The 27,413-nt window shown below is 40.9% G+C and overlaps 1 protein-coding gene across 2 annotated transcripts in view; it reads right to left on the bottom strand.

The window, feature by feature from the left end:
• efl1 (elongation factor like GTPase 1) overlaps positions 1-27,413 on the bottom strand; it is a 299,163-nt gene that overhangs the window by 125,458 nt on the left and 146,292 nt on the right. For both annotated transcript variants that reach the window (XM_078530449.1, XM_078530450.1), the window contains exon 15: positions 11,594-11,726. In XM_078530449.1, coding sequence (XP_078386575.1) covers positions 11,594-11,726 — 133 coding nt within the window. The remainder of the gene's footprint in view (positions 1-11,593; positions 11,727-27,413) is intronic.

Raw genomic sequence — 27,413 nt, 5'->3', positions numbered from 1 at the left:
CATGGGATGCTGACACCGCCAGCATTTGTTGCCCATTCCCAATTGCCCTTGAACTGAGTGGCTTTGCTAGGGCTATTTCAAAAAGCAGTTAAGAGTCAACCACACTGCTGTGGGTCTGGAGTCACATGTAGACCAGACCGGGTACAGATGGCAGATTTCCTTCCCTAATGGACATTAGTGAGCCAGATAGGTTTTTACAACAATAGATGATAGTTGGTTGTCATTGTCACCAATACTGAGACTAGCTCTATATTCCAGATTTATTAACTGAATTTAAATTCCACCAGCTGCCATGATGGGATTTGTACCCGTGTCCCCTGAGCATTAGCCTGGGCCTCTGGTTTACTAGTCCAGTGACATTACCACTATGCCACCATCTCCCCATGCTATGGGATCCTTTACATCCTCCTGCGCGATCAAATGGGCCATGGCGTAATGTCTCATCTTAAATATAGCACCTCTAACAGTGCAGCACCCCCACGTACTGAACTGGAGTGGTCAACCTTGATTTTTGGGCTCAAGTCCTGAAGTAGGACTTGAACCCGGAACTTTGTGACTCTAAGGTGCGAGTGCTACCAACTGAGTCGTGGCTGACAAAAACAGAAAAGGAGCAACTGGGTGATATGCGATAACAAATTACCATCGCTGACAAGAAAAACTGACAGAAGGAAAAAGAGTTGATGGGGATATGCGTAATGACAGATTACCAGTAACTTTTTATATTCTGCTGATTAACATTATTGAAGGTACAAACATACAAGATGACTCGCAGGAAAAGACCAGTTGCTCTGCCCCATACCATGATAGCCTGAGTATCCTGCCTAAACACATCATCTCTCCCTAACAACCGCCTCCACCAAACTTCCTCTCCTCAACAGGCCATGTATTTACATAATCAGCTGTGAGCTCCCGTAAACTGATTTTAACATAATTCATTGTTTTGAACTTTTGAAACATTTTGATAAATCTATGATCTACTTTACAACAGGTTTCTAAGATTGACTGTTTAAAATTTTCAAAATGAAAATATAAGAAGCCTGGTCCAACCAGTCAACAGTACAATGTGGAACACTGTTCACTCATCCCTAAACAAGCTGACACCTGGGTGAGGCAAAACAAAAACCTGCAGCAAATTCAGGAAAAACTCGAGAAAATTTCTTTAGTTCCTTAAAGGGCTTGGATGGAGTGGATTTCTTGAAATGTGTACAGGAGAACTTTTTAGGTCAATATGTAGAGGGTCCAACAAGGGACGGTGCATTGCTGGACCTAATTCTGGGGAATGAAGCCGGACAGGTGGCTGAGGTGGTGGTGGGCGAGCATTTTAGTGATAGCGACCACAACATGGTACAGTTTAAGTTTGTTATGGACAAAGAAATTGACAAGTTGCAAAGAAATGTTTTGGATTGGGGGAGAGTGGATTTTAGTAAAATAAGGCAGGATCTGGCCAAGGTAGACTGGGAACAGTTACTTGTGGGGAAATCTACAGAGGAACAGTGGGGGGTGTTCAAAAAGGAAATGGGGAGGGTACAGGCTCAACATGTTCCCTCCAGGGTGATAGGAAGGAGTAACAAGCCCAGAGAACCATGGATGACCAGAGATATTCAGGTTACAATGAGAAGGAAGAGAGAGGCTTTTAGCAGGTTCAAGGGAAGCAAATCAGCAGAGGCATTAGTGGAGTACAGACAGTGCAGGGTGGAGCTTAAGAAAGCAATTAAGAGAGCAAAGAGGGGATATGAGAAAGCTCTGGGTAGTATAAGTAGGGAAAATCCCAAGATATTCTATAAGTATATCAATGGGAAGAGGATAACCAGGGAAAGAGTAGGGCCCATAAGGGACCAAGGGAGCAATCTATGGGTGGAGCCAGGGGACATCGCTAGAGTGTTGAATGAATACTTCACATCTGTCTTCACCCAAGAGAATGAGGATGAAGATATCGAACTCGGGGAGAGAGACTGCGAGGTTCTTAAGCAAATTGATATAGGGAGTGACAAGGTATTGGAGGTGCTGGCAGGCTTAAAAGTGGACAAATCTCCAGGTCCAGATGATTTGTGTCCCAGACTGCTGAGGGAGGCAAGGGAGGAGATCGCAGAGGCTCTGACCCAAATTTTTAATTCCTCTCTGGCCACAGGGGAGGTGCCAGAGGACTGGAGAACAGCTAATGTGGTTCCGCTATTTAAGAAGGGTTGTAGAGATAAGCCAGGGAACTACAGGCCAGTGAGTCTCACGTCAGTGGTAGGGAAACTATTGGAAAAATTTCTGAAGGAGAGTATCTATCTCCACTTGGAGATCAGGGATAGTCAGCATGGCTTTGTCAGAGGGAGGTCATGCCTAACAAATTTGATTGAATTTTTTGAGGAGGTGACCAGGTGTGTAGATGAAGGTAGTGCAGTTGATGTAGTTTATATGGATTTCAGCAAAGCCTTTGACATGGTCCCACTTGGGAGACTTATAAAGAAGGCAAAGGCACATGGGATACAGGGTAATTTGATAAGGTGGATTCAAAATTGGCTTAGTTGTAGGAGACAGAGGGTGATGACAGAAGGATGCTTTAGTGACTGGAAGCCAGTGTCCAGTGGCGTACCACAGGGATCTGTGCTCGGTCCCCTATTAATTGTCATTTATATAAACGACATAGATGACTATGTGGGGGGTAGGATTAGTAGTTTGCGGATGACACAAAGATTGGCCGTGTGGTTAACAGTGAGATTGAGTGTCTTGGGCTACAGGAAGATATGGACGGGATGGTCAAATGGGCAGATAAGTGGCAGATGGAATTTAACCCTGAAAAGTGTGAGGTGATACGCTTTGGAAGGAGTAATTTGACAAGGAATGGCAACGGTATTCAATGAACAGCATGACTCTAGGAAGTTCTGAGGAACAAAGGGACCTTGGCGTGTGTGTCCATAGATCTTTGAAGGCGGAGGGGTATGTTAGTGGGGTGGTGGAAAAGGCATATGGGACACTTGCCTTTATCAATCGAGGCATAGATTACAAAAGTAGGGAGGTCATGTTGGAGTTGTATAGAACCTTGGTGAGGCCACAGCTGGAGTACTGTATGAGTTCTGGTCGCCACATTATAGGAAGGATGTATTGCACTGGAGGGAGTGCAGAGGAGATTCACCAGGATGTTGCCTGGGATGAAACATTTAAGTTACGAAGAGAGGTTGGATAGACTTGGGTTGTTTTCGTTGGAGCAGAGAAGACTGAGGGGCGACCTGATCGAGGTGTACAAGATTATGAAGGGCATAGACAGGGTGCATAGGGAGCAGCTGTTCCCCTTAGTTGAAGGGTCAGTCACAAGGGGGCATAAGTTCAAGGTGAGGGGCAGGAGGTTTAGAGGGGATGTGAGGAAAAACATTTTTACCCAGAGGGTGGTGATGGTCTGGAATGCACTGCCTGGGAGGGTGGTGGAGGCGGGTTGCCTCACATCCTTTAAAAAATACCTTGGATGAGCACTTGGTATGTCATAACATTCAAGGCTATGGGCCAAGTGCTGGTAAATGGGATTAAGTAGGAAGGTCAAGTGTTTCTCACATGTCGGTGCAGACTCAATGGGCCGAAGGGCCTCTTCTGCACTGTGATTCTGATCATGCAAACCTCAGGGACCATGGGTAGCCATGACTCATCACAATTACAACCACTTAAAAGTGGAAATACATTCTTCTCAGTTTCTTTTAAAAAGACTGTGGCAACACCAAAATCACCACATCTCAACCGTTGTTTAATTTACGATATAACTGACAGCAGCTTTCAAAGCTTTAGTGTAGACTTTCAGAAAATGATTAACTAAATTAACAAATATATAATTATTAGAGAGGTTGTGGTAGTGCAATGTTATCCAGAGGCCTAGCTAATAATCCTGAGAATGAGAGTCAAATTGCACAATGGTAACTAAAAATCTGGATGTAAAAAGCTCGTATCAGTAAAAGTGATGACAAAGCTTCTGGATTGTTCTAAAAACCCAACTGGGCCATCAGTTTCCCTTAAGGAAGGAAAGTGCCCACCCTTACCCAGTCTGGTCTATATGTGACTCCAGTTCCATGCCAGCATTGTTGGGTGTTAACTGTTCCCTTGCAAGCCACTCAATTGTATCAAGTGGCTACAAAATGGTCGACAGCAGTTCAAAAAGCCAGCCTCCCCACCTTCTCAGAAATAATAGATGTAGGCCCATCTTGCAAGCGATGGCCATATTCCAAGGATAAATAAAACTAGGTAAGTGGGTACAAGATATAACACAAATCTGAATGACATTACAATGAAGCCACAGTACAGTGAAACTAGCGTCATTAATGAATTTAATCCCAAACTGAAATGGGATTACAGCTTTAAAATTTCTCTCAAAGTTTTATACAACACATGTACCGACTTTCCTTTTTGTTTCTCATATTGGGAAAGAATAAAAGCATAGGTTTTAGTGTCTTACTTTACTTTTGAATGATGCTTACAGAAAGGCACTGTATACTTTAAGATTGTGAATACTCCTACATATCTACATTTGGTACTCAGGGTGCCTATTTTCATTTGAAGAAGTTACTTGTAAAGGCTGATTAAAATCTAATGAAATGTGACAGTAACTATGACAAACAACTATCCATACATGAGAGATGAAGGGCACAACTATAATTTCAACTGTTATATGACATGTATCAAATGATAAATTAGAAGTAATGATTACACTAGGAAGACATAGACTCTGCTAAAATATTTAAAATGCAAAATACAAAAGTCTTGTAGTATGAATGCCTCTTAACGGGGTAAAACACCCTCTGCCAATGATTAAAATGTCCCTCGATCTCCACCTTCTTAAAGGAGAAATGTAAATCTGTGTTGAACCATAGTTTTGCCAAGACATAAATTATTTTACATTAAATATCAGATTAAGTAAAATAAATCCAGTAAGACATATCTTCATCAGTATTTCCACCTAAATCTGCTGTTAATTTTTTGTCTCTAGTCTGTACCAAAACACAGCGTGCAGTTAACTTTCCCAGCAACCAGAAGCCACCAGTATGACTCTTTTCTATAGCACATTGATAGACAGTACATAATGAGACAGCCAAACTTAAACTGTGCCAATTTATCTGCACATGATTTGACTCCTGGCCAACAGCAGTGCGATAACATTATTTCTGTCTGCTAGCTCATGCTGGTTAAGTTGAATTGTCCCAAAATGTAAATATTTTAAACGATGCAAAAAAAGGCATTTCAACCCATGCATCCATCTAAATTTGCATGGTTTGAAGAGTTCTATGACAGTGTCTCAGTAAAAGTCCACTGCAATTATTCAATTTGTAATGGATGCATCAGTGACACTCAGACACAACAGCACAGCTTAGCTTCTGATTCTAGGCAGAGCAACATAGACTACAAGTATGAGAATTTAGAACCAAAGAAAGGAGCATTAAGAGAAAGTGCATTACTGAACTAAGTCTATCTGAAATTCTAAATGTATCATACATCTTAACATAATAAGGAATTTTAATATGGGTGAGAGTAGAAATAAGTTACAGGAGCCAACAACATCTATCTATTCAGATTATAAAAAGTAAATTGTTAATGAAAAGCTTATTTACACTATAACTTACCTCAGAATGGCAGCTACATATACATTTCAAGTCTAATTGCACTTTGTAAAGTTAGTCAATGTTAAATATTTAAAACAGGTTCACTTTTGACACAATGCCCAATAGCCATACAGATATTTTTAGTGGATTGAATATTATTATATGATTAATTCATTTATTAGACATTTGTGCAGTGCCAACCCAATCATCTGGCCAATTTTTATTTACTTGGTTAAACATTAGCTCACTCACTGAGTATGGCATATTGGCATTTCAATTAACAAGTGGTTATCAATTCTCTATCTCACCAACTAGATGTTTCCTTATTCACAGATCTGCAAAAAATATCACTGTATATGATATCCTAATTGAATAGAGGACTAGGAAATGAAAACCACATTTATCATGGCTGCATTATTCATTGAACTGAAACTGCTGGTAAATGGTTCAGCATGGAGAATTTCATTCTACTACCACGGCAATCATTTGTGCTCAATTTATATATAGTTAACATGATAAATAATCTGTCCAAATTGCATAATATATGCATCTTAACAGCAAAACATTGAGAGCAGATAGAACACAGCACTAGCAGAGTACACGCTAATATACCTTCTTCCATATCCAGAGTCCAGATAGATAACCCAATAGAATAGGCAAGGATAATATGCATAAACATTTTATTTCCCCAGTGACTCAGTGGGTAACATCGTACTGACCCATACAAAGTCATAAAGCCCAGGTTTAACCTCTGGAGTGCCACGAATTACTTCATCTCAAGAGGACAATAGCGTGAGGGTTGGGAGAGGGGAATGGAATCAATTAGTGTTCTGCTTCCAATTTCGATCCTGTGCACATCAGCGGACACCAGTTGAAGTCAAGATCAAATCTGACCATGATATCTATGCCCCCCCCCACACCCCCATATGAACAGTCTGACACTGATTATCCAAGATTGCACATAAAGAATAGCCCTTTAGGTGATAAATTCAGAGGTTGCTGTATTTAAGGTTCCTTGTTTCATTGTAATTTCAAGAGGAGGGAAAAAAATTAAAAGTCAATTTATCCTACCTCATTGTCTATAATACGTAATGAAATTAGGACAGTCAGCGTGGATTTTGTACAGTGCAGATTATGCTTGATTAATTGAAAATTCTGAGGAAATCAGAATACATAGATAAAACAAATGTAATGGATATCATAGATGTAAATTTTTAAACTTTGTTTATTTTTCTGTTTCTATGAAACTTAGGTATTGGCACATGAAGAACGATGGCAAAGTTTGCTGAAGATACCAAATTAGGGGCATTAAATTTAAACAATGCCAGTTACTGAGGTACAAGGAGAGAATTGGCTGAGGTAATTGGGAAATTGGATTAAAAGACATGACAGTCGATAATCAACGGCAAACATTTAAACAAATAATTCATAATTCTCAACAAGTATACATTCCCATCAGGAATACACATCCCATTGAAAACATCATACAGCCATGGCTAACTACAGAAGTTAAAGGGAGCATTAAATTAAAAGAAGAGATTTACAATATCACCTAAAAAGCTTTAAAAATCAGCAAAAGATGACCAAATCATTGATATACAGGGAGAAAACAGAATGAGAGTAAACTAGCAACAAATATAAAAACAGGTTGTAAGAGTTTTAGCAAGCATGCAAAAAGGAAGAGATTAGCATAAGTAAATGTAGGTCCTTTAAAGGTGGAGACAGGAGAAACTATAATGAAGAATAAGAAGGTAACAGAGATGTTAGACAAATATTTTGCAAATTTGAAAATCATGGCATTGCTTGATTGGGAGCCAATGTGGTTAGCAAGCACAGGGGTGATAGAGGAACAGTGGAGTGAGGTCATGAGTTTTGGATGAGCTCAAGTTTACTGGGGGTAGAATTTAAAAAAAAATTATTTCTTGGGGTGTAAGCATTGCTGGCAGCCCAGCGTTTTGTTGCTCATCCCAAATTGTCCTCGAGGTGGTGGTGGTGAGCCGCCTTCTAGAAACACTGTAGTCAAAAGGGATTTAGATTGTTATCCAAAAAGGAGCAACGTACAGGGTTATGGGGAGAATGGCACCAAGTGAACTGCTCATATGGAGAGCTGGTGCAGACACAATGGGCTAAATAGCCTCTTTCTGCACTGTCATGATTCTGTGATTCTTGTCCATCTGGTGTAGGTACATCTACACTGCTTTTAGGATGGAAATTCCAGGATTTGACCCAGCGACAGTGGAAGAACGGTGATATAGTGCCAAGTCAGGATGGGTGTGTGGCTTGGAGGGGAATTTGCAGGAGGTAGCTTCTGCTGCCCTTGTCTTTCTAGGAGGTAGAGGTCACAGGTTTGGAAGGATCTAGGTGTTCTAGTGCTATTGAAGGAGCCTGGGTAAATTGCTGCAATGCATCTTGTATATGGCACACAATGCTGTCAACGTGTGTCAGTGGTAGAGGGAGTGAATGTTTAAGCTGGTGGAAGGTGCAGAACAAGCAGACTGCTTTGTCCTGGATTATGTTGAGCTACTTGAGTGTTGTTGCAGCTGCACTCATCCAAGCAAATGGACAGTATTCCTTCACACTCCTGACGTGCCGAATAGATAGGGGTCAGGCTTTAGGTAGTTAGGTGGTGAGTTACTCATTGCAGAGTTCCAAGCCTCTGACCTGCTCTTGCAGCTACTGTATCTATATGGCTAGTCCATTTAAGTTACTGGTCAATGGTTACCCAGAGGATATTGACAGCGGAAGATTCAGCGATGGTGATGCTGTAGAATATTGAGGGGAGATGGTTAGATACTCGCTCGTTAGAGATGGTCATTCCTTGGCACTTGTGTGGTGCGAATGTTACTTGCCATTTATCAGTTCAAGCCCGAGTGTTATCCAGATCGTACTGCATATGGACACGGACTGCTTCAGTATCTGAGTCATTACAAATGGTACTGAACACTGTGCAATCATTAAGAGAGTATCCCTATTTCAGACTTATGATGGAAGGACTGTCAATGATGAAGTAGCTGAAGATGGTTGGACCTAGGACACTACCCTGGGGAACTACTGCAGTGATGTACTGTGACTGAGATGTTTAGTCTCCAACAGCCACAATTATTTTCCTTTATGTTAGGTATGAATCCAACCAATGGAGAGATTTCCCATGATTCCCATAGACTTCACTTTCGCTAAGGCTCCTCGATACCATTCTTGGTCAAGGGCAGCTACTCTTGCTTCACTTCGAATTCAGTTTTTTTGTCCATGTTTGGACCAGGGCTGAAACAAAGTTTAGAGCCGAGTGGCCCTGGCGGAACCCAAACTGAGCATCGGTAATAGCTTGGTAGCACTCTCAATGATGACTTCAATTACCTTACTGGTGATCCAGGGTGGAGTGAAGGGGTGTTAATTGGTCGGATTGGATTTGTCCTGCTTTTTGTGGACAGGACATACCATGATCGCTTTTCTACAATGTGGGAAAATGTGAAGTGGTTCACTTTGGCAGGAAAAATAAAAAAGCAGAGTATTACTTAATGGAGAACAACTGCAGAATTCCAAAGGACAGAGGGATCTAGGTGTTCTAGTGCATGAGTCACAAAAAGTTAGTATGCAGGTACAGCGCGTAATCAAAAAGGTTAATGGAATGCTATCCTTTATTCCGAGAGGAACTGAACATAAAAGTAAGGATGTTATGCTTCAGTTATACAGGACATTGGTGAGACCACATCTTGAATTGCTGTGTGCAGTTTTAGTTTCCTTATTTAAGAAAGGATGTAAATGCGTTGGAGGCAGTTCAGAGGAGGTTTACTAGATTGATACCTGGAATGAACTGGTTGTCCTATGAGGATAGGTTGGACAGGCTGGGCTTGTTTCCACTGGAGTTTACAAGAGTGAGGAGTGACTTGATTGAAATATATCAGATCCTAAATGGTCTTGACAAGGTGGGCATGGAAAGTACGTTTCCTCTTGTGGGTGAGTCCAGAACCAGGAGACACCGTTTTAAAATTAAGGGTCACCCTTATCAGACAGGGATGGGGAGAATTTTTTTCTCTCAGAGGGTTGTATGAGTTTGGAACTTTCTGCCTCAGAAGGTGGTGGAAGCGGGATCATTGATTATTCTTAAGGCAGAGGTAGTTAGATTCTTGTTCGGTAAGGGAATCATAGGTTATCAGGGGTAGATAGGAATGTGGAACTCGAAACACAAACAGATCAGCCATGGTCTTATTGAATGGCGGAGCAGGCTTGAGGGGTTGAATGGCTTATTTCTGCTCCTATTTCGTATATTCGAATGTAAATACCAAGCCTCACTCTCAGGAATTCCCTTCCTAAACCTCATTGAGGAAGGAAAAAAGAAATAGGAGAGATGAACCGCCACTGCAATTATTAATAATCTTATTGTTACCAATTATTAAGCTTATTCATGGTGTATAACTTTAAGAGCTTTGTCCTGGAAAAGGTTGAAGGACCTGTTAACCAATGTTTATTTGAGCCTCTCTAAAACTCTTATCAAGGGCAATGCTATGCCGATTAATCTACCAGCTACTTAGTTGTGACGACTGAAATGGCTTCACATGTAATCCTTTAGAGTTAAAAGGCAGAGAAGACTTTTGCCAAACAGTCCAAACTGGATTCAGATCCAGAGCTTGAAGATCCATGCTATATCCACTGCAAACCCCAACAATTCCCCCTCTCCTTGTCCGTATTCTAACTCTGATGGATTGTATAACATGTCTGAATAATACCACCTACTCCTTTTTAATTATGTCAATTAATTTGAATTATCTATTAATTCAAAATGTTTTCAAGCACAAATAAAGGCAAGTGCTATTTTAATTAAGTTGCTGAATCAAATTGATTTTTTGACTTTTTTTTCCCCACAAAATGGACTTAAAATTAATAGGATTAAACTGTGAAGTGCACCTGCTGTCTGCATGCTGATATAATCACTTGATTATAAAGGTTCATCTCTGTGCAAAAGCAGTAAACAGTCTGACTGAAGCTCTCAATCTTTAGGAAAAAAAACATCTGACCAGTTTTAGGTCAATTTCATGACCTAAAGTAACAGAATATGCAACACAATGTTCCAATTACAGATTCACTCAATTTCCTGTTTAGTTGCATCCACCTTGCTGCTTTCTCAGTTTGAACAGAGAATGCTACATAGTCAGCTCCCCATAAAGTTCATGGTAAAACTAAATGTTGTAAATGGAACAATCATTCACCCATCACTGGATACAGGAAATTTACTATAGCCATATATCAGGCTACTGATGTGGTAAAGATATTAAATGTCTTGCTGATGCTGAAAAATACAGAACCCCACAGATATATTATCATCTCTCCCATCATCCATGTCTTAAGTCACCTTCAGACTCCACTATTCCAATGCTTTCCTGGTCAGGCATCCATCCTGTCAACTTCAGCTCATCCAAACTTCTACCGCCTGTACTTCAACCCAGATGAAGTCCCTGTTTTCGCTGATCTGCAATAGCTCTCAATCTCAACATCTCAAATTTAAAGTTCTCATCCACAAGTTTTAATCTCTTTGTATCCTCACTCCTCCCTTTCTCTGTGACCTCCTTCTGGCCTACAACAGTCACCCCAAATTCTCTATTTCTCTGCTCCTGGTCTTTTGTGCATTGCCTTCTCCCTGAACAACCTACTCCCATCCAAAGAGTTTTGCTATGATGTACGTGGGCTGTCCAGTAATCTATGTAAATAGAATAACAAAAGGGGAAAATTGAGGAATGAAATAATAGCTTTCTTAATTTTATAGGATATTTCTATGTTCAATATCTATCAAGTTTTTTTGTGAGATAGTAGTGGCATTTTACACTGAAAAGGATCTTATATGCCAATCAAGTCACTCCTCACTCTTCTAAACTCCAGTGGAAACAAGCCCAGCCTGTCCAACCTATCCTCATTAGACAACCCGCTCATTCCAGATATCAATCTAGTAAACCACCTCTGAACCACCTTCAACGCATTTACATCCTTCTTTAAATAAGGAAACTATTGATCACAAAAACTCAACAGTAAAGTCTTACCTAGCACATTGCCAACAGGTACGTCTTGTACATTCTCCAATTCTTTTCCCATTAGCAGGTACAAGTCCTCCACTGTGCAGTGAGCCAGGTGTGGGATCGACAGGTCATCACCAGGTGAACAGCTTTCTGGCAACTGAACAGGTAAATATGAATTAGTATAAATGCAAAATTGTTTCTGGTAGGGTCGCTGTACATATGCTTTGCTTGATAAATTAACAAAGGATAAAGACATCTATAAAGATATGTTAAATCTATAGAAGTTACATTTCCCTGCTTCAGTCAGCAAGACAAATTTTCAAATCACTGGATCTAAAATCATGTCATACTATATTGCAGCTGGTCAAATAATGAATTTTAATTCAGGAGTCTGTGTATCCAATACTGTCTGCCAAAGCATCTCCACTATCTTTCTAAGTATTACATAAACCTCTTGATGCTGGAACAAGTTCAAAGAAAATAACATACCAAGAGACTGAGATGACATTAACAAGCCATTCAAACTTGGCTCCTAAGTTTACAGCAGAATCTCAACCTCTTCAGCATGCTGCCCTATATTTAGCAATCAGTGATAAGATCAGACAAGCATGGGAGGCAAAATCTGCTATAAAGTCTGATACTATAAAAAGGCTTTCATGGATTTTAGAATTGTTTCCCCACATACTTTTGTAAATAATAGAACTTAATATAGATCTCCACTTCTTTCATGGCACAGAGATGTGGACTGGCAAGATCACGTGCATGCTATCAAAATAAATGCAAAATACTGCAGATGCTGGAAATCTGAAATAAGAACAGAAAATGCTGGAAAAACTCAGCAGTTCCGGCAGCATCTGTGGAGAGAGAAACAAAGTTAACGTTTCAAGTCCGTATGACTCTTCTTCAGAGCTCTGAAGAGTCATATGGACTCAAAACATTAACTGTTTCTCTCTCCACAGATGCTGTCAGACCAGCTGAGTTTTTGCAGCATTTTCTGTATTTATTATGCATGCTATCAACATATATTGTGCTATGACCACAGGTTGTGTTATTGCTGAGCAAGCCAGACCCCAGAGTGAAGTCTGTCACGCTGATCATAAAGCTTTTAATTGTGAAAATGAGGAGGAAGAACTACTGCTCTCAAAAGCATAGAACTCCAGTAACACCTTTAGAGCTTACAGAACTAAAAGATTTATTAAAGATAAAAGTTACACAGTTAAAAGAGATTTAAAGAACAACCCCCCCAAAAACATGCTTCGCCAAAAGTACACAAACACCTTTTTGGCAATAAGTTCAGTAAATATTATCCAAGTCAAGGAATTGTTGTCACTTTAAATAAAGGTACACCTCACGACTTCTCACGCACTTGCACTTCGAGGTGGAATTCCAAAAGAAGTTTCATTCTGGGGAAGTTACCATCGAGCAGAAACTGAACTGGACTAGCCATATAGATACTATGGCTACAAGAGCAGGTCAGAGGCTAGGAATCATGTTACGAGTAATCCACCTCCCAACTCCCCAAAGCCTGTCCACCATCTACAAGACACATGTCAGGGGTGTGATGGAAATCTCCCCACTTGCCTGGATCAGTGCAGCTCTCACAACACTCAAGAAGCTGGCCACCATCCAGGACAAAACAGCCCACTTGATTGGCACCACACCCCACAAACATTCACTCCCTCCACCACCGACACACAGTATCAGCAGTGTGTACCATCTACAAGATGCACTGCAGGAATTTATCAAGGCTCCTTCAACAGCATCTTCCAAACCCATGACCACTACCACCTAGAAGAACAAGGGCAGCAGATAGATGGGAACACCACCACCTGGAAGTTCCCCTCCAAGTCACTCACCATCCTGACTTAGAAATATATTGCCATTCCTTCAATGTCACTGGGTCAAAATCCTGGAACTCCCTTCCCAACAGCACTGTGGGTATACCTACACCACATGGACTGCAGGGGTTCAAAAAGGCAGCTCACCACCACCTTCTCAAGGGCAACTAGGGATGGGCAATAAATGCTGGCCCAGCCAGCGAAGCACACATACCGTGAATGAATAAAAAGAATTGGTTTCCTAAAATAAAGACTCTCCTGGCTCAACACTGGGTGCTGCCTCCAATTCAAAACTTTCACAGCTTCTCTGCAGTTCACAGACAAAGAAGCTGGTCTTCAGTGGGTTCCCCCACAGTTAAACGTCCCTTTCCTTAAATATGTTTTTCCTTTTTCTTCTCAAATTCCATTGTCCTCAAACACATCTTTGAAACTCAACTTCTCCAAGTATAAAAATCTTTCATGTTTTCTATTTTGCCTCCACTTTTGGGAGTTTTTATATACCTTCCTGTTTACTCATGGAACCCCTGTAAGATGCAATTGTTCCCTTTTACCTTTGAGTTCCCTTTTGAAATTCAACAACTGAAAAATCAATTTCCCCAATTATCTAACAATGCAAATTTCAGATCCAACCTGTTACATTGTAACACAAACACACCACAACCTCTCATTACAAATGCACAAACCTAACCCTTTTAACCTTTCGTCTCTTAGACCTCACAGACAACCTGTCTCTAGTAACCTTCCCCCTGTTTAATTAATTCTGGACACACACACCCACAGCTTTCTACACAGAAAACATAATCACAAAAATATAAAAAATATACATCACCCATCATAATTGCTAACACCATTTCCATGAGATGCTGCTCCACACTTCTTGTGCTATGAATATTTGTAAGGTTCCTTTCAGTAATTAAACTTTGAATGCACAGACTTTTGCTAAAACTTAAATGAGCAAGCATTTTTGAAGTCATTATCAATTTTAGTTTTTTCTTATAAATAACTTGCTAAAATGAATTTTCTATTGCTTTAGGGGATATTTTTGATTTCACTGCAACTATATTGACATGGACCTCGAACAACTTGCATTTGTGTAGTGCTTTTTAAGGAGAAAATCTTCCCGAGGATATGGGTTTTGAAAGAACTGGAGTGAGGACTGAGGGTTAGAGGCATTGCAATAGTTAAGCTTGAAGTATCAAAGGCATGGATGAACATTTTAGCAAGAGATGAGCTATGTAACAGAAGCAGAAGTAGGTAATAGCAAAATACAGCGGATGCTGGAAATCTGAAACAAGTAGGTAATCTTTGTTATGGGCAGGATATGAAGTCAGAAACTTAGCTCAAATTTGAATAGATCACCAAGCTGCAAACATTCTGGACAGCCTGAGACAATGGCTGTGAGGGGGATCGAATTGATGGCAAAGGTATGTAGTTTGTGGCAGGGGCTAAAGACAATGGCATGGTCATCCCAATGTTAGTTGCAGGAAGCTGCAACTTAAGCAAGATCAAGACAGGATGTCAGACAAGCAGCTTGATAACACTGAGGCAGAGAGGTAGGTGGTGGAGATAGAGGTGGGTGTTATCAACTATGTGTGGAAGCTGACACCATATCTGGAGATGACAATTCTTTTTTTATTCATTCATGGGATGTGGGCTTTGCTGGCTGGGTCACTATATGCCCATCCCCAACTGCCCTTGAAAAGGTGGTGGTGAGCTGACTTCTTGAACCGCTGCAGTCCATGTGGTGTAGGTACACCCACAGTGCTGTTAAGAAAGGAGTTCCAAGATTTTGACCCAACGACAGTGAAGGAACGGCCTTATATTTCCAAGTCAGGATGGTGAGTGACTTGGAGGGGAACTTCCAGGTGGCAGTGTTCCCATCTATCTGCTGCCCTTGTCCTTCTTGGTGGTAGTGGTCATGAGTTTGGAAGGTGCTGTCAAAGGAGCCTTGGTAAATTCCTGCAGTGCATCTTGTAGTTGGTGCACACTGCTGCCACTGTGCGTCGGTGGTGGAGGGAGTGAATATTTGTGGATGTGGCGCCAATTAAGCAGGCTGCTTTGTCCTGGATGGTGTCAAGCTTCTTGAATGTTGTGGGAGCTGCACTCATCCAGGCAACTGGGGAGCACTCCATCACACTCTTGACTTGTGCCTTGTAGATGGTGGACAGGCTTTGGGGAGTTGGGTTACTCATCACATGATTCCTAGCCTCTGACCTGCTCTTGTAGCCACAGTATTCATATGGCTGGTCCAGTTCAGTTTCTGGTCAACGGTAACCCCTAGGATGTTGATAGTGGGGGATTCAGTAATGGTAATGCCATTGAACATCAAGCGGTGATAGTTGGATTCTCTCTTGTTGGAGATGGTCATTGTCACTTGTCAGCCCAAGCCTGAATATTGTCCAGGTCTTGCTGCATTTGGACATGGACTACTTCAGTATCTGAGGCATCGCAAATGGTGCTGAACATTGCGCAATGATCAGCAAACATCCCCACTTCTGACCTTATGATGAAAGGAAGGTCATTGATGAAGCAACTGAAGACGGTTGGGCCAGGGAATTCCTGCAGTGATGTCCTGGAACTGAGATGATTGACCTTCAATAACCACAACCATCTTCCTTTGTGCTAGGTCTGACTCCAACCAGCGGAGAGCTTTCCCCCTGATTCCCATTGACTCCAGTTTTGCTAGGGCTCCTTGATGCCACACTCGGTCAAATGCAGCCTTGATGTCGAGGACAGTCGCTCTCACCTCACCTCGTGAGTTCAGCTCTTTTGTCCATGTTTGAACCAAGGCCGTAACGGGATCAGGAACTGAGTGGCCCTAGCGGAACCCAAACTGGGCGTCAGTGAGCAGGTTATTGCTAAGCAAATGCCGCTTGATAGCACTGTTGATGACCCCTGCCATTACTTTACTGATGATGGAGAGTAGACTGATGGGATGGTAATTGGCCGGGTTTGATTTGTCCTCTTTTTGTGTACAGCACGTACCTGTGCAATTTTCCACATAGCTGGGTAGATGCCAGTGTTGTAGCTGTACTGGAACAGCTTGGCTAGGGGTGCGGCAAGTTCCGGAGTACAGGTCTTCAGTACTATTGCCGAAATATTGTCAGGGCCCATAGCTTTTGCAGTATCCAGTGCCTTCAGCCGTTTCTTGATATCACGTGGAGTGAATCTAATTGGCTGAAGACTGGCATCTGTGATGCTGGAGACCTCCAGAGGAGGCCAAGATGGATCATCCACTCGGCAATTCTGGCTGAAGATTCTGGCAAATGCTTAAGCCTTATCTTTTGCACTGATATGCTGGGCTCCTACATCATTGAGGGTGGAGATATTTGTGGAGCCTCCTCCTCCAGTGAGCTGTTTAATTGTCCACCACCATTTACAACTGGATGTGGCAGTACTGCAGAGCTTAGATCTGATCTGTTGGTTGTGAGATCATTTAGCTCCGTCTATCACTTGCTGCTTATGCTGCCTGGCACACAAGTAGTCCTGTGTTATAGCTTCACCAGGTTGACACCTGATTTTTAGGTATGCATGGTGCTGCTCCTGGCACTCTGCATTGAACCAGGTTGATCCCCTGGCTTGATGGTAATGGTAGAGTGGGGAGTATGCTGGGCCATGAGCTATTGATTGTGTTCGAGTACAATTCTGCTGCTGCTGATGGCCCACAGCACCTCATGGATGCCCAGTCTTGAGTTGTTAGATCTGTTCGAAATCTATCCCATTTAGCAATGCCAAAGGACAGTATGCAGATGAAGTAGAGGAGGGAACCAACACAGGAGCAACATGAGAATCCAATGCTGAAGATGCTCTGGCTAAAATCAGATAGATAAGAATGAGTGAATACTATTAGAGCCAGTGATTTAGACAATGGGGGAGAGGGATTGAAACAGGATGGTGTGATTAACCATGTCAGATGTCTAGAAGGACAATGAAAGATAATTCACAGCATTCACAGAGGATTGCACTTGTGACTTTGGTTAGGGCTATTTTGATGCTAAGCTAACCGGGATTGGGGAAATTCAACATGGTCAAAAGTTTGGAGATGTTGTGGTAGTTTGTGTAAGAACAGAGGAATTAAGGATGGGTGTTTTGAGTTGTGGGGGTTAATAAGTGTTTTGAAAGCTAGTAAGACTTAAGCAGAGAGTACCATTTACAGTGGCAGCTAGCAAGGGGGACAGGAAGGAAGGTGGTCAGCAGTTCATTAAGCATTGGGTCAAGGGAACAGGAACTGAATCTCATGGAGATGATGAGATCAGAAGTGGCAAAGAGGGAAATAGGAGGGAAGCTAGAGAAAGACAGGTCCAGCACAAGTGGCGGGGGTGGCAGGTTGGGTGGGGAGTGTGAGTGCGTCGGGAGGGGAGGGGGAAGCAGCATAGGCAGCAGAGCCAATTTCAGAGAGGCAAAGGACAGAGTTTATGGAGACAGTTGGCTTTAGAGAAAAGAAGTCAGGAGTTACTTTTTCTCTCCATGATGATCCTGGGTGGTTTTGGCAGATGAGACTGAGGATGCAGGTGTGGGAGAAATGGGTTTCGATTCACAGGGCGCTGGCACCAGTGCTGGGGAAGGTGGGAGCTATACCATTGGGACGGGCTTCACCTGAACCGTGCTGGGATCAGTATTCTGGCAAGTCATATAACTAGGGTGGCAGAGGGGGCTTTAAATTAAATAGTGGTGGTGGTGGGGGAGAAGGGATCATGTGAGAGGAGATGTAGTAAATCAAAGGGTAACGACGAGGTACTAGAACAGGGCAGCGATTTGGGTAAAGATAACCAGAGCGTGGCAGGAAGGGATAGAGAGTACAAACTTAAGAGTGCACCAGCAGACAGGACCAGAGATTGCAAAAATGGTAAAAAGGCAAAGTTAAAGGCTCTGTATCTGAATGCACGCAGCATTCATAACAAAATGGATGAATTGTTAGCACAGATTGAAATAAATACGTATGACCTGATAGCCATCACAGAGATATGGTTAGAGTCAGAGTTATTTATGGCACAGAAGGAGGCCACTTGGTTTATCGAGGCCATGCTGGCTCTCTGCAGAGCAATCCAGTCAGTCTCACTGCCCCGCTCAATTCCCATTGCCCTGCAGGTTTATTTCCTATCCAATTTCCTTCTGAAATCTTTGATTGTTTTCACTACCCCCACACTTGTGGGCAGTGGCTTCCAGGTCATTACCACTGGCTGTACAAAATAGTTCTTCCTCACATTCCCCTGGCATCTCTTGCCCAAAACCTTAAACTGTGTTCATCAGTCCTTGTACTATCAGCTAATGGAAGCAGGTTTTCCTTGTCTATCTTATCAAAACCTGTCATAATCTTGTACACTTCTATCAAATCTCCCCCAATTTCCTTTGTTCTAATGAGAACAACCCCAGCTTTTCCAATATAACTTTGCAAGTAAAATCCCCCATCCCTGGAACCATTTTGGCTAATTTCCTCTCAAGGACCCTCATATCCTTCCTAAGGTGTTGTGAGCAGAACTGGATGCAATACTGCAGTTGGAGCCTAACCAAGCTTTATAAAAGGTTCAGCATAACATCCCTGTTGTTATAGTCAATGCCTCTATTTATGAAGTCCAAGATCTCATATGCTTTGCTAACTACTTTCTCCGTATGCCCTGCCATCTTCCGAGATCGATGCACATGCACCCCAAAGTTCCTTTGTTTCTGTACTTCTTAGAATTGTCCCATTAAGGTATCATGAAAATATAATAATTTTCATAATGTTATTGGGATTTATTTTAAAGTAGGAATAGTGGGGTCTGGTGTGTGTGTGCATGCATGACTTAATTGAATTAAAGACCATTGGTCTGAAGGCTTTAATGTATCAGAAGAGAAGCTAGGTCTGAAATGCTAAATAAGTAAACATGGTTTAAGCTTTAGAATGTGAGGTGCAAAGGAAAATTTGCATTTTTAGATAAACCAGAGTAGTTTGAATTTCAAAGAGAGGATGAAATGTTACACTTAGCCAGAAGAAGCCAAACAGTGTGTTTATTTTTCCTTAAAGCTTACTGATAAAATTGGTACTATGAAAGGTTTTTATTATTAGAAGGGTAAAGTCCAAAGACATATTGAAACAATGAAATTTGCATTCAAAGGGGAAAATATGTATAAAAAGAGAGAAGGCTATATGTAAGAAGAAAGCATTCTAAGATCTAACAAGTGTGAAAAGCCTCCAGGCTTTATGTTCCAAGCTGCTGCCTATAGGAATCAAAGCTAAGAGAATTCACTGTGAATATCCCTGTCCAGGGTATCATGTGCTTTGCCTGGGTCTGTTAAAATCTATTTCGTTTTTACTGTTGTCTTAAAGGGGGTGTAACTGGGAGTCAGATTAATTAGGGGAGCTAGGAGTTATCATAGTAGTAATTTGTAGACCTATGTATCTGCTTAAAATTATTTAATTTATTAATAAATTTTTAATTTAGTTTTGTGAAAAAAAACCTCTAAGACTCGGTAGACTTATTACTACTGAATTCAAGGCACACATCTAAAAATAAAAGTACAAATTGCAAAACAGTTGTGGCAATTGTTTCAAGTTTCCCTCTGGGAGTTAAGCAGCTTAACATTTACCATCCTCTGTGCCATAACAAAGGCTACATTGCCTCTCACTATCCCTTCTGCCAAAATGCATCACCTCACACTTCTCTGTATTAAATTCCATATGCCTGCCTATTCTGCTAGCTTATGTCATGTTGCAAGCAATTGCAAATTTTATTGCAGGGTGACCAAAGCTGGGACCTGAATATAGAAGGGTATTTGACATTTCGAAAAGATAGGAAGCTAGGAAAAAATAGTGGGGTAGCTCTGTTAATTAAGAATGTCATTAGTACAGTTCCTTAGACAGCACCTTCCAAACCCACAACCATTATCATCTAGAAGGACAAGGGTAGCAGACACATGGGAACATCACCACCTGGAAGTTCGCCTCCAAGCCATTCACCATCCTGACTTGGAAATATATCGTAGTTCCTTCACTGTCGCTGGGTCAAAACTCTGGAACTCTCTCCCTGATAGCACTGTGGGTGTATCTACACCACATGGGCTGCAGCGGTTCAAGGTGGCAGCTCTCCACCACCTTCTCACGGGCAATTAGGGATGGGCAATAAATGCTAGCCTAGCCAGCGATGCCACATCCCATGAATGAATAAAAGAAAAGTAGAGAGATGACCTTCACTCAAAAGAGCAAGACCCACAGAATCAGTTTGGGTAGCATTAAGTATTTAGGAAAGGTAAGAGGTCACTTGTGGGAGTAGTTTATAGGCCCCTTAACAGTAGTTAGCATTGTAGGACAGAGTATACATGAAGAAATAAATGTGGCGTGTAAGGTACTTCAATAATCATGGGTAACTTTAATCTACATACAGATTGGAAGAATCAGATTGGCAAAGGTAGCCTGAAAAATGAGTTCATGAGTATACATGTGACAATTTAGAGCAGTATATTCTACAGCCAACCAGACAGCAGGGTATTCTAGACCGGATAATGAGCAATAACTCAGGATTTATCAATAACCTTTAAGGAGTCTTTAAGAGAGAGTAATCATAACGATATAGTTTAATGTTCAGTTTGAAGGATGAAGTGTGGGTCCAAGACTAGTGTTTTAAACCTGAATAAAGCTAACTATAATGGTATGAAAGCCGAGCCAACTAAAGTGAACTGGGAAACTAGTTTAAAAGGTAGGATGGTAATGATGCAGTGGTGGACTTTGAAGGAGATATTTAATAGCTCAGCAAAGATTTATCCCAGTAAGAAAGAAAGATTCTTTGAGAAGGATGCTTTATGCGTGGCTGAAAAAAGTTAAAGATTGTGTCAAATTGAAAGAAGCACTGCACAACTCTGCAAAGATTAGTGGTAGGTCAGAAGATTGGTCAGATTTTAAGAACCAGCAAAGAAAAGCTAAAAAGAGGGAGAAAGTGGAGTATGACAGAAAGCTAGCAAGTAATATAAAAACAGGTGATAAGAATTTTTACAAGTATTTAAATAGGAAAAGAGTAACTAAAGCTAGTTTTAGCCCTCTAGAGAGAAAGTGTGGAAAAATTATAATGGAAAACAAGGAAATGGCGGAGGCATTGAACAGATATTTTGTGTCTGTCTTCACAATAGTAGAAAACTTCCCAAATCAAGGGGTGAACAGGAGGTAGGAACTTAAAGCAATTACCATCACTAGGGATAAGGTGCTGGGAAAATTATTAGACCTAAAGGCTGACAAGTCCCCAGATGGCCTGCATCCTATGGTCTTAAGAAGTGGCTGCAATGATAGTAGGTGCACTGGTTACAGTCTTCCATGGCACCACAGGTGCACAGGAGGGGAGGAAGAAGAGTGGAAGGGCAATAGTGATAGGAAATTCATCAGTTAGGGGAACAGACAGACATTTCTGCAGCCATTGACGTGACTCCAGGGTGGTATGTTGCCTCCCTGGTACCAGGGTCAAGGGTATCACAGAGCTGTTGCAGGACATTCTTCTTGGGGAGGGTGAACAGTCAGGTTGTTGTCTACACTGGTACCAACAACACAGGTAGGAAGCGGGATGAGATCTTGAAAGCAGATTTTAGAGAGTTAGGAAAGAAATTAAAAAACAAAACCTCAAAAGCAGCAATCTCAAGATTACTTCCAGTGTCACATGCTAGTGAGCATAGGATTAGGAGTATTGAGCGAATGAACATGTGGCTAGAGCAACGGTGTGGGGGGAGAGTATTAGATTTCTAAGGCATTGGAATCGGTTTTGGGGCAGGTGGGACCTGCACAAGATAGACGGGTGGCATCTTAGTAGGATCGGGACTAACATTCTTGCAGGGGGATTTGCTAGCGCTGTTGATGGAGGTTTAAATTAGGTTGGCAGGGGATGGGAACCTGAGAAGGAACATAGGGTGGAGAGAAGCAAAACTGGTAACAGGAAGTAGAAAAGTCGTAAGTGAAATTGGAAGGCGGACGATACAAAGGCAAACATCAAATAGGATGAAAAAAACAAAATAAAGTTAAAAATACAAAGTTAAGGCACTCTATCTGAATGCATGCGGCATTCACAACAAGGTAGATGATTTCAAGGCACAAACAGAAATAAATGGGTATGGTTTAATTGCCATTACGGAGATGCGACTACAGGGTGACCGAGGCTGGGAACTGAATAACGTAATGTACGTAATCATGGGTGACTTCAATCTACACATAAACAGGGTAAATCTAATCAGCACTAATGCTATGGAGGATGAATCTCTGGAGTGTGCGCAAGATGGGTTTCTGGAGCAGCACGTTGAACAACCAACTAGGGATCAGGCTTTTTTAGATTTTGTATTGTGTAATGAGAAACAGCTAATTAATAATCTCTTTGGGAAATAGTGACCATAATATGATAGAATTTTATATTAAGTTTGGAGGGATATAGTTCATTACGAAATGGCTAGTATTTAAAGAAATATTACATGGTCTACAACAAATATACGTTCCTCTAAGGCACAAAAACCCAGCAGGTGAATAAACCGTGGTTAACAAAAGAAGTTAAAGATTGCATTAGATCAAAGGAAGAGGCTTCTTAGATTGCCAGAAAAAGTGTAAGCCCAAGGATTGGGTGCACTCTAGAATCCAGCAAAGGAGGCCCAAGAAATTGATCAACAGTGGGGAAAAAGAATATGAACGCAAGCTGGTGGGAAACATAAAAATGGACTACAAAAGCTTCTTTAACTATGTGGAAAAGAAAAGATTAGCAAAGACAAATGTAGGTTCATTACAGGTGGAGACAGGAGAATTTATAATGGGGAATAGGGAAATAGCGGAGAAACTAAACAATTAATGTCTGTTGTTATGACCCAGCAGTTAGTAAAATCCTGGAGGGAAACTTTAAACAACTGTCATAACCTATATTTTTAAGTGGTATGTTTGAGATGCAACTCTAAATTCAGGAATCAGACCACCAATTGTCGAGAGGTTTTGTATTAAACTAAATTAAACATTTTTTATTAAATTACAACACATTAAACATATATATGGCTACAAATTACTATCATAATTTTTAACAAATTCCTAAACTAATCTCTATTAAGGCAATAGCATCCATAGAATTAACCTGACACCAAGCAAAGCGTTTTCGCCTTACGAATTCAAAATGAGGTTCTTTTCACTTTGGTTCCTGTGGAGATAGTTGTAGGCTTACAGCTGCTTTGCTCTTACATTGCCTCTGCCCTGCACACACAAAACTGCTATCGATCATATCCAGCACATCTCATTGAATGTAAATTCTCATTGTATCACCAGCCTCTTTGAATTCCACCCCTTCTGACAATAAAACCCTTTCATAGTACCAACTTTATTAGTAATATAAACATATTGCTTGGTCTCTGCTAGCTAGTTGCCAGATTTCACCCCACTTCTTGAATGCTCTATTCAGAAAAATGCAAATGCACTCTACCTCTCTTACATCTCAAAACTAGTACACATCAAAGCACCCAGGCTAGCTGGCTTTAATCCAATTAAGACACACCCACAGACTAAACCTCTATTTTAAAAGAAAAATATTTTCCAATAATATTATATACATTAATAGCTTTATGACACTTTCTTCACGGAGGAAGATACAAAGAATCTACCAGAAATAACAGAGAACCAAAGGACATTTGAAAATGAAAAACTGAAAGTAATTAGTATTAATAAAAGGTAGTACTCGAAAAATCAATGGGATTGAAGGTTGGTAAATCCCCTGGACCAGATGAGCAACATCCCAGAGTGTTGGAGGTAGCTTTTGAGATAGTGGATGCATTGGTGGTTATCTTTCAAAATTCTATAGATTCTGGAAAGGTTCTTGTAGACTGGAAAGTAGCAAATGTAACCCCATTATTTAAGAATTGAAGGAGAGAGAAAATGGATCACTATAGATCTGTTAGTTCGATGTCAGTAGTAGGGAAAATGTTAGAATCTATTGTAAAGAATGTAATAACTGGTCGCTTTAAAAAAATGATATGATTGGGCAGAGACAACATGGATTTAAGGAAGGGAAATCAAGTTTTTTTTTGAGGATGTTGCCTGTAGCATAGATAAAGGGAAACCAGTGGATATGGCATATTTGGATTTTCAGAAGGTTCTTGATAAAGTCCCACACAGGTTACTAAACAAAATTAGAGCACATGGGATTGGAAGTAATATACTGGCATGGATTGAAAAAATTTAACAGACAGAAAACAGTAGGAATAAACAAGTCGTTCTCAGGATCGCAGAGTGTGACTAGTGGGGTATCGCAAGGATCAGTGCTTGGGCCACAGCTGTTCACAATCTATATAAATGATTTGGACATGGGGACTAAATACAATATTTCCAAATTTGCTGATGACACAAAACTAGGTAGGAAGATGCAAGGAGGTTTCAAGGGGATTTTGGACAGGCTAAGTGAGTAGGCAAGAACATGACAGATGGAATATAATGTAAATAAGTGTGGTTATCCACTTTGGTAGAAAAAACAGTAAGGCAGAGTATTTCTTAAAATGGTGTCAAGGTTAGGAAATGTTCATGTCCAAAAGGACCTGGGTGCCCTTGTTCATGAGTCACTGAAAGCTAGCGTGCAGGTGCAGCAGCAATTAGGAAGACAAATGGTATGTTCGCACCCTCGCCTTTGAATCAGAGGGTTGTGGGTTCATGTCCCACTCCCGGAAACCAAGAACTGTGATTGTACTCAAAAGAGTTGCAATCTGTGACTGTTGATAACTCGAAAGAGTTTCATCGCAAGGGGATTTGAGTACAGGAGTAAAGATGTCTTGCTGCAGTTGTAGAGAGCTTTGTGAGATCTGGAGTATTGCATACAGTTCTGGTCTCCTTACCTAAGGAAGGATATACTCGCTACAGAGGGAGTGCAATGGAGGTTCACTAGGCCAATCCCTGGGATGACAGGACTGTCTTATGGGGAGTGATTAAGGAGACTGGGCCTGTATTCCCTGGAGTTTCAAAGAATGAGGGGTGATCTCATTGAAACTTACAAAATTCTAACAGGACATGACAGGGTAGATGTAGATAGGATGCTTCCCTGGCTGGTAAGTCTAGAACCAGGGGACACAGTTTCAGAATCAAGGGCAGGTCATTTAAGACTGAGGTGAGGAGAAATTTCTTTCCTTAAGAGGGTGGTGAACCTTTAGAATTGTCTACCTCAGAGGGCTGTGGAAGCTCAATCATTGAGTATGTTCATGACAGAAAATGATAGATGTCTGGAACTAATGACAAATAGAGATATGGGGATAGTAAGGAAAAATGGCTTAGAGGTAGATGATCAGCCATGATCTATTTGCATGGCAATGCGGGCTCAATGGGCCAAATGGCCTACTCCTGCTCCTATTTCCTATGTTCTTCATCTGCTAGGCTGATTAATTCGCTGCATACTTGCACTATTTTGATGTTCTTATTTGCTACAAAAGGTATATACATGTTTACTTGAATGCCATCACAAGACAGAAACTGCGTGGTCCTTACACAATAGAGTAGAGTGGAAGGAACAGTGCAGTCTAGATGTTTTTTAAGCTATTATTTTTGTCCATCTACCTTGAATCAGGCCAATCTTTCTGATCTTGATTTCTAATAAAGCTGCTACGTGTTGAAATGTAAATGGGAGGGGGAAAGTCAAATAAACATTCACAGGGAAGAATAAAAAGCTACCAAAATGTCAGGAGACGAAAGTGCACAATCATGTAAATGTCGTTGTAAGCTAAAGGGTATAATTTTCACAAACACAATTTTTCTGTTGTGAAATACGATTGCTCTTTTATTGTAGCTGCATGCTATTTTAGGTTAACCTGTGCTAGTTGAGAACGCTTGATCATTCTTAGCATCTCATACAATACAAAATTCTCAAAAACATGCAGGTTTATTAAGAAAAAAATCTAGCTTTCAATGAAACACAAATATTTATAAGCGTAAGCCAACTTTCAAAAATATTAATAACATCAAATTCCTCTTTTAATGGAAAGATGGGATGTTTGACTTTATCTATAATTAAAACAATAAAAATTGCTTCTCAGAAACAGCACATTTCAAAGCAATTTAGTTAGCAGATTGTTATTTACAATTCAGCAGGTATTATGGTTTCTGTTACAAGAGGAGGTTTGGTCTCTTAAGAGATTTTCTTCTTTGTATACACATTTAAATAATTTGCCCAAGTTTTGTTTCCACCTGCCAGCCTCTGGTAAATAACCCCTTAATGGCCCCCTACAGACCTAAATTATTTTCAGTCTATCATTACATCACAATTTTATGGAGGTGCTGTACCAATGCTTCTTCAAATCAAATATTACTTGCTGTCGTGAATCAACAAGGAACTTATGTTCTCACCAAGTAATTTGGAAAAAGAACTGAAATGTATAGCATAATTTATTGCTCAAGGAACAAAAAGAAACAAAACGATTATGTTAGCTAGAATCTTGTCAGCCTATCCAAGCACCTTAGTGCAGCAGATAATACGTGGAATTTATAAAATGACAGAACCTAATAAAATGCAGTGAACCCATTAAATTACAGACACCTCAAGGACTGACATCAGCTGTTCTTTTTTTTTTGCAGAGGCACTTATTTTCAAAACGGTCATTATACATACTGCAGCTGCTACGGATAGATTCACCTCCGATAGCTGATAGAAACTGAGACAATGGCTACTAGGGGGGGCGGTACGCAGAGCAAGAATTCAAATTGCGATAAAGGCAGGGACAGCAGCGGGGAGACTCAGACCCAAATGCAGGCAGAGATAGTAACTGAAGGACGAGGACTTCAAATGACAATACTGACAGCGACAGTGCAGAGGAGAATTCCAACCCTGATTTTGGCAGAGCCTCATAATTTGCGAGTGTCTATGCTTTCGGAGCGCCTCTTGTATCTTTTATGATGCCAAGTTATTTGGGACAGTTAACAAGTTTTTGTTTTCTTGCAGGTGTCCTTTTTTAAGGAGTGCACATTTATAAAAGGCTCCTGCAGTGAGAGTATCATCTATTGTGGGTTATTGGAGCATTAATCTTCTTTTATCCATCAATAATTTCATTATTAAGCA

The sequence above is a fragment of the Cetorhinus maximus genome, chromosome 26, assembly GCF_964194155.1.
Source record: "Cetorhinus maximus chromosome 26, sCetMax3.hap1.1, whole genome shotgun sequence".
Taxonomy (NCBI): domain Eukaryota; kingdom Metazoa; phylum Chordata; class Chondrichthyes; order Lamniformes; family Cetorhinidae; genus Cetorhinus; species Cetorhinus maximus.
The sequence above is the reverse complement of the archived record's forward strand: the minus strand, read 5'-3'. Positions and strand labels throughout refer to the sequence as shown.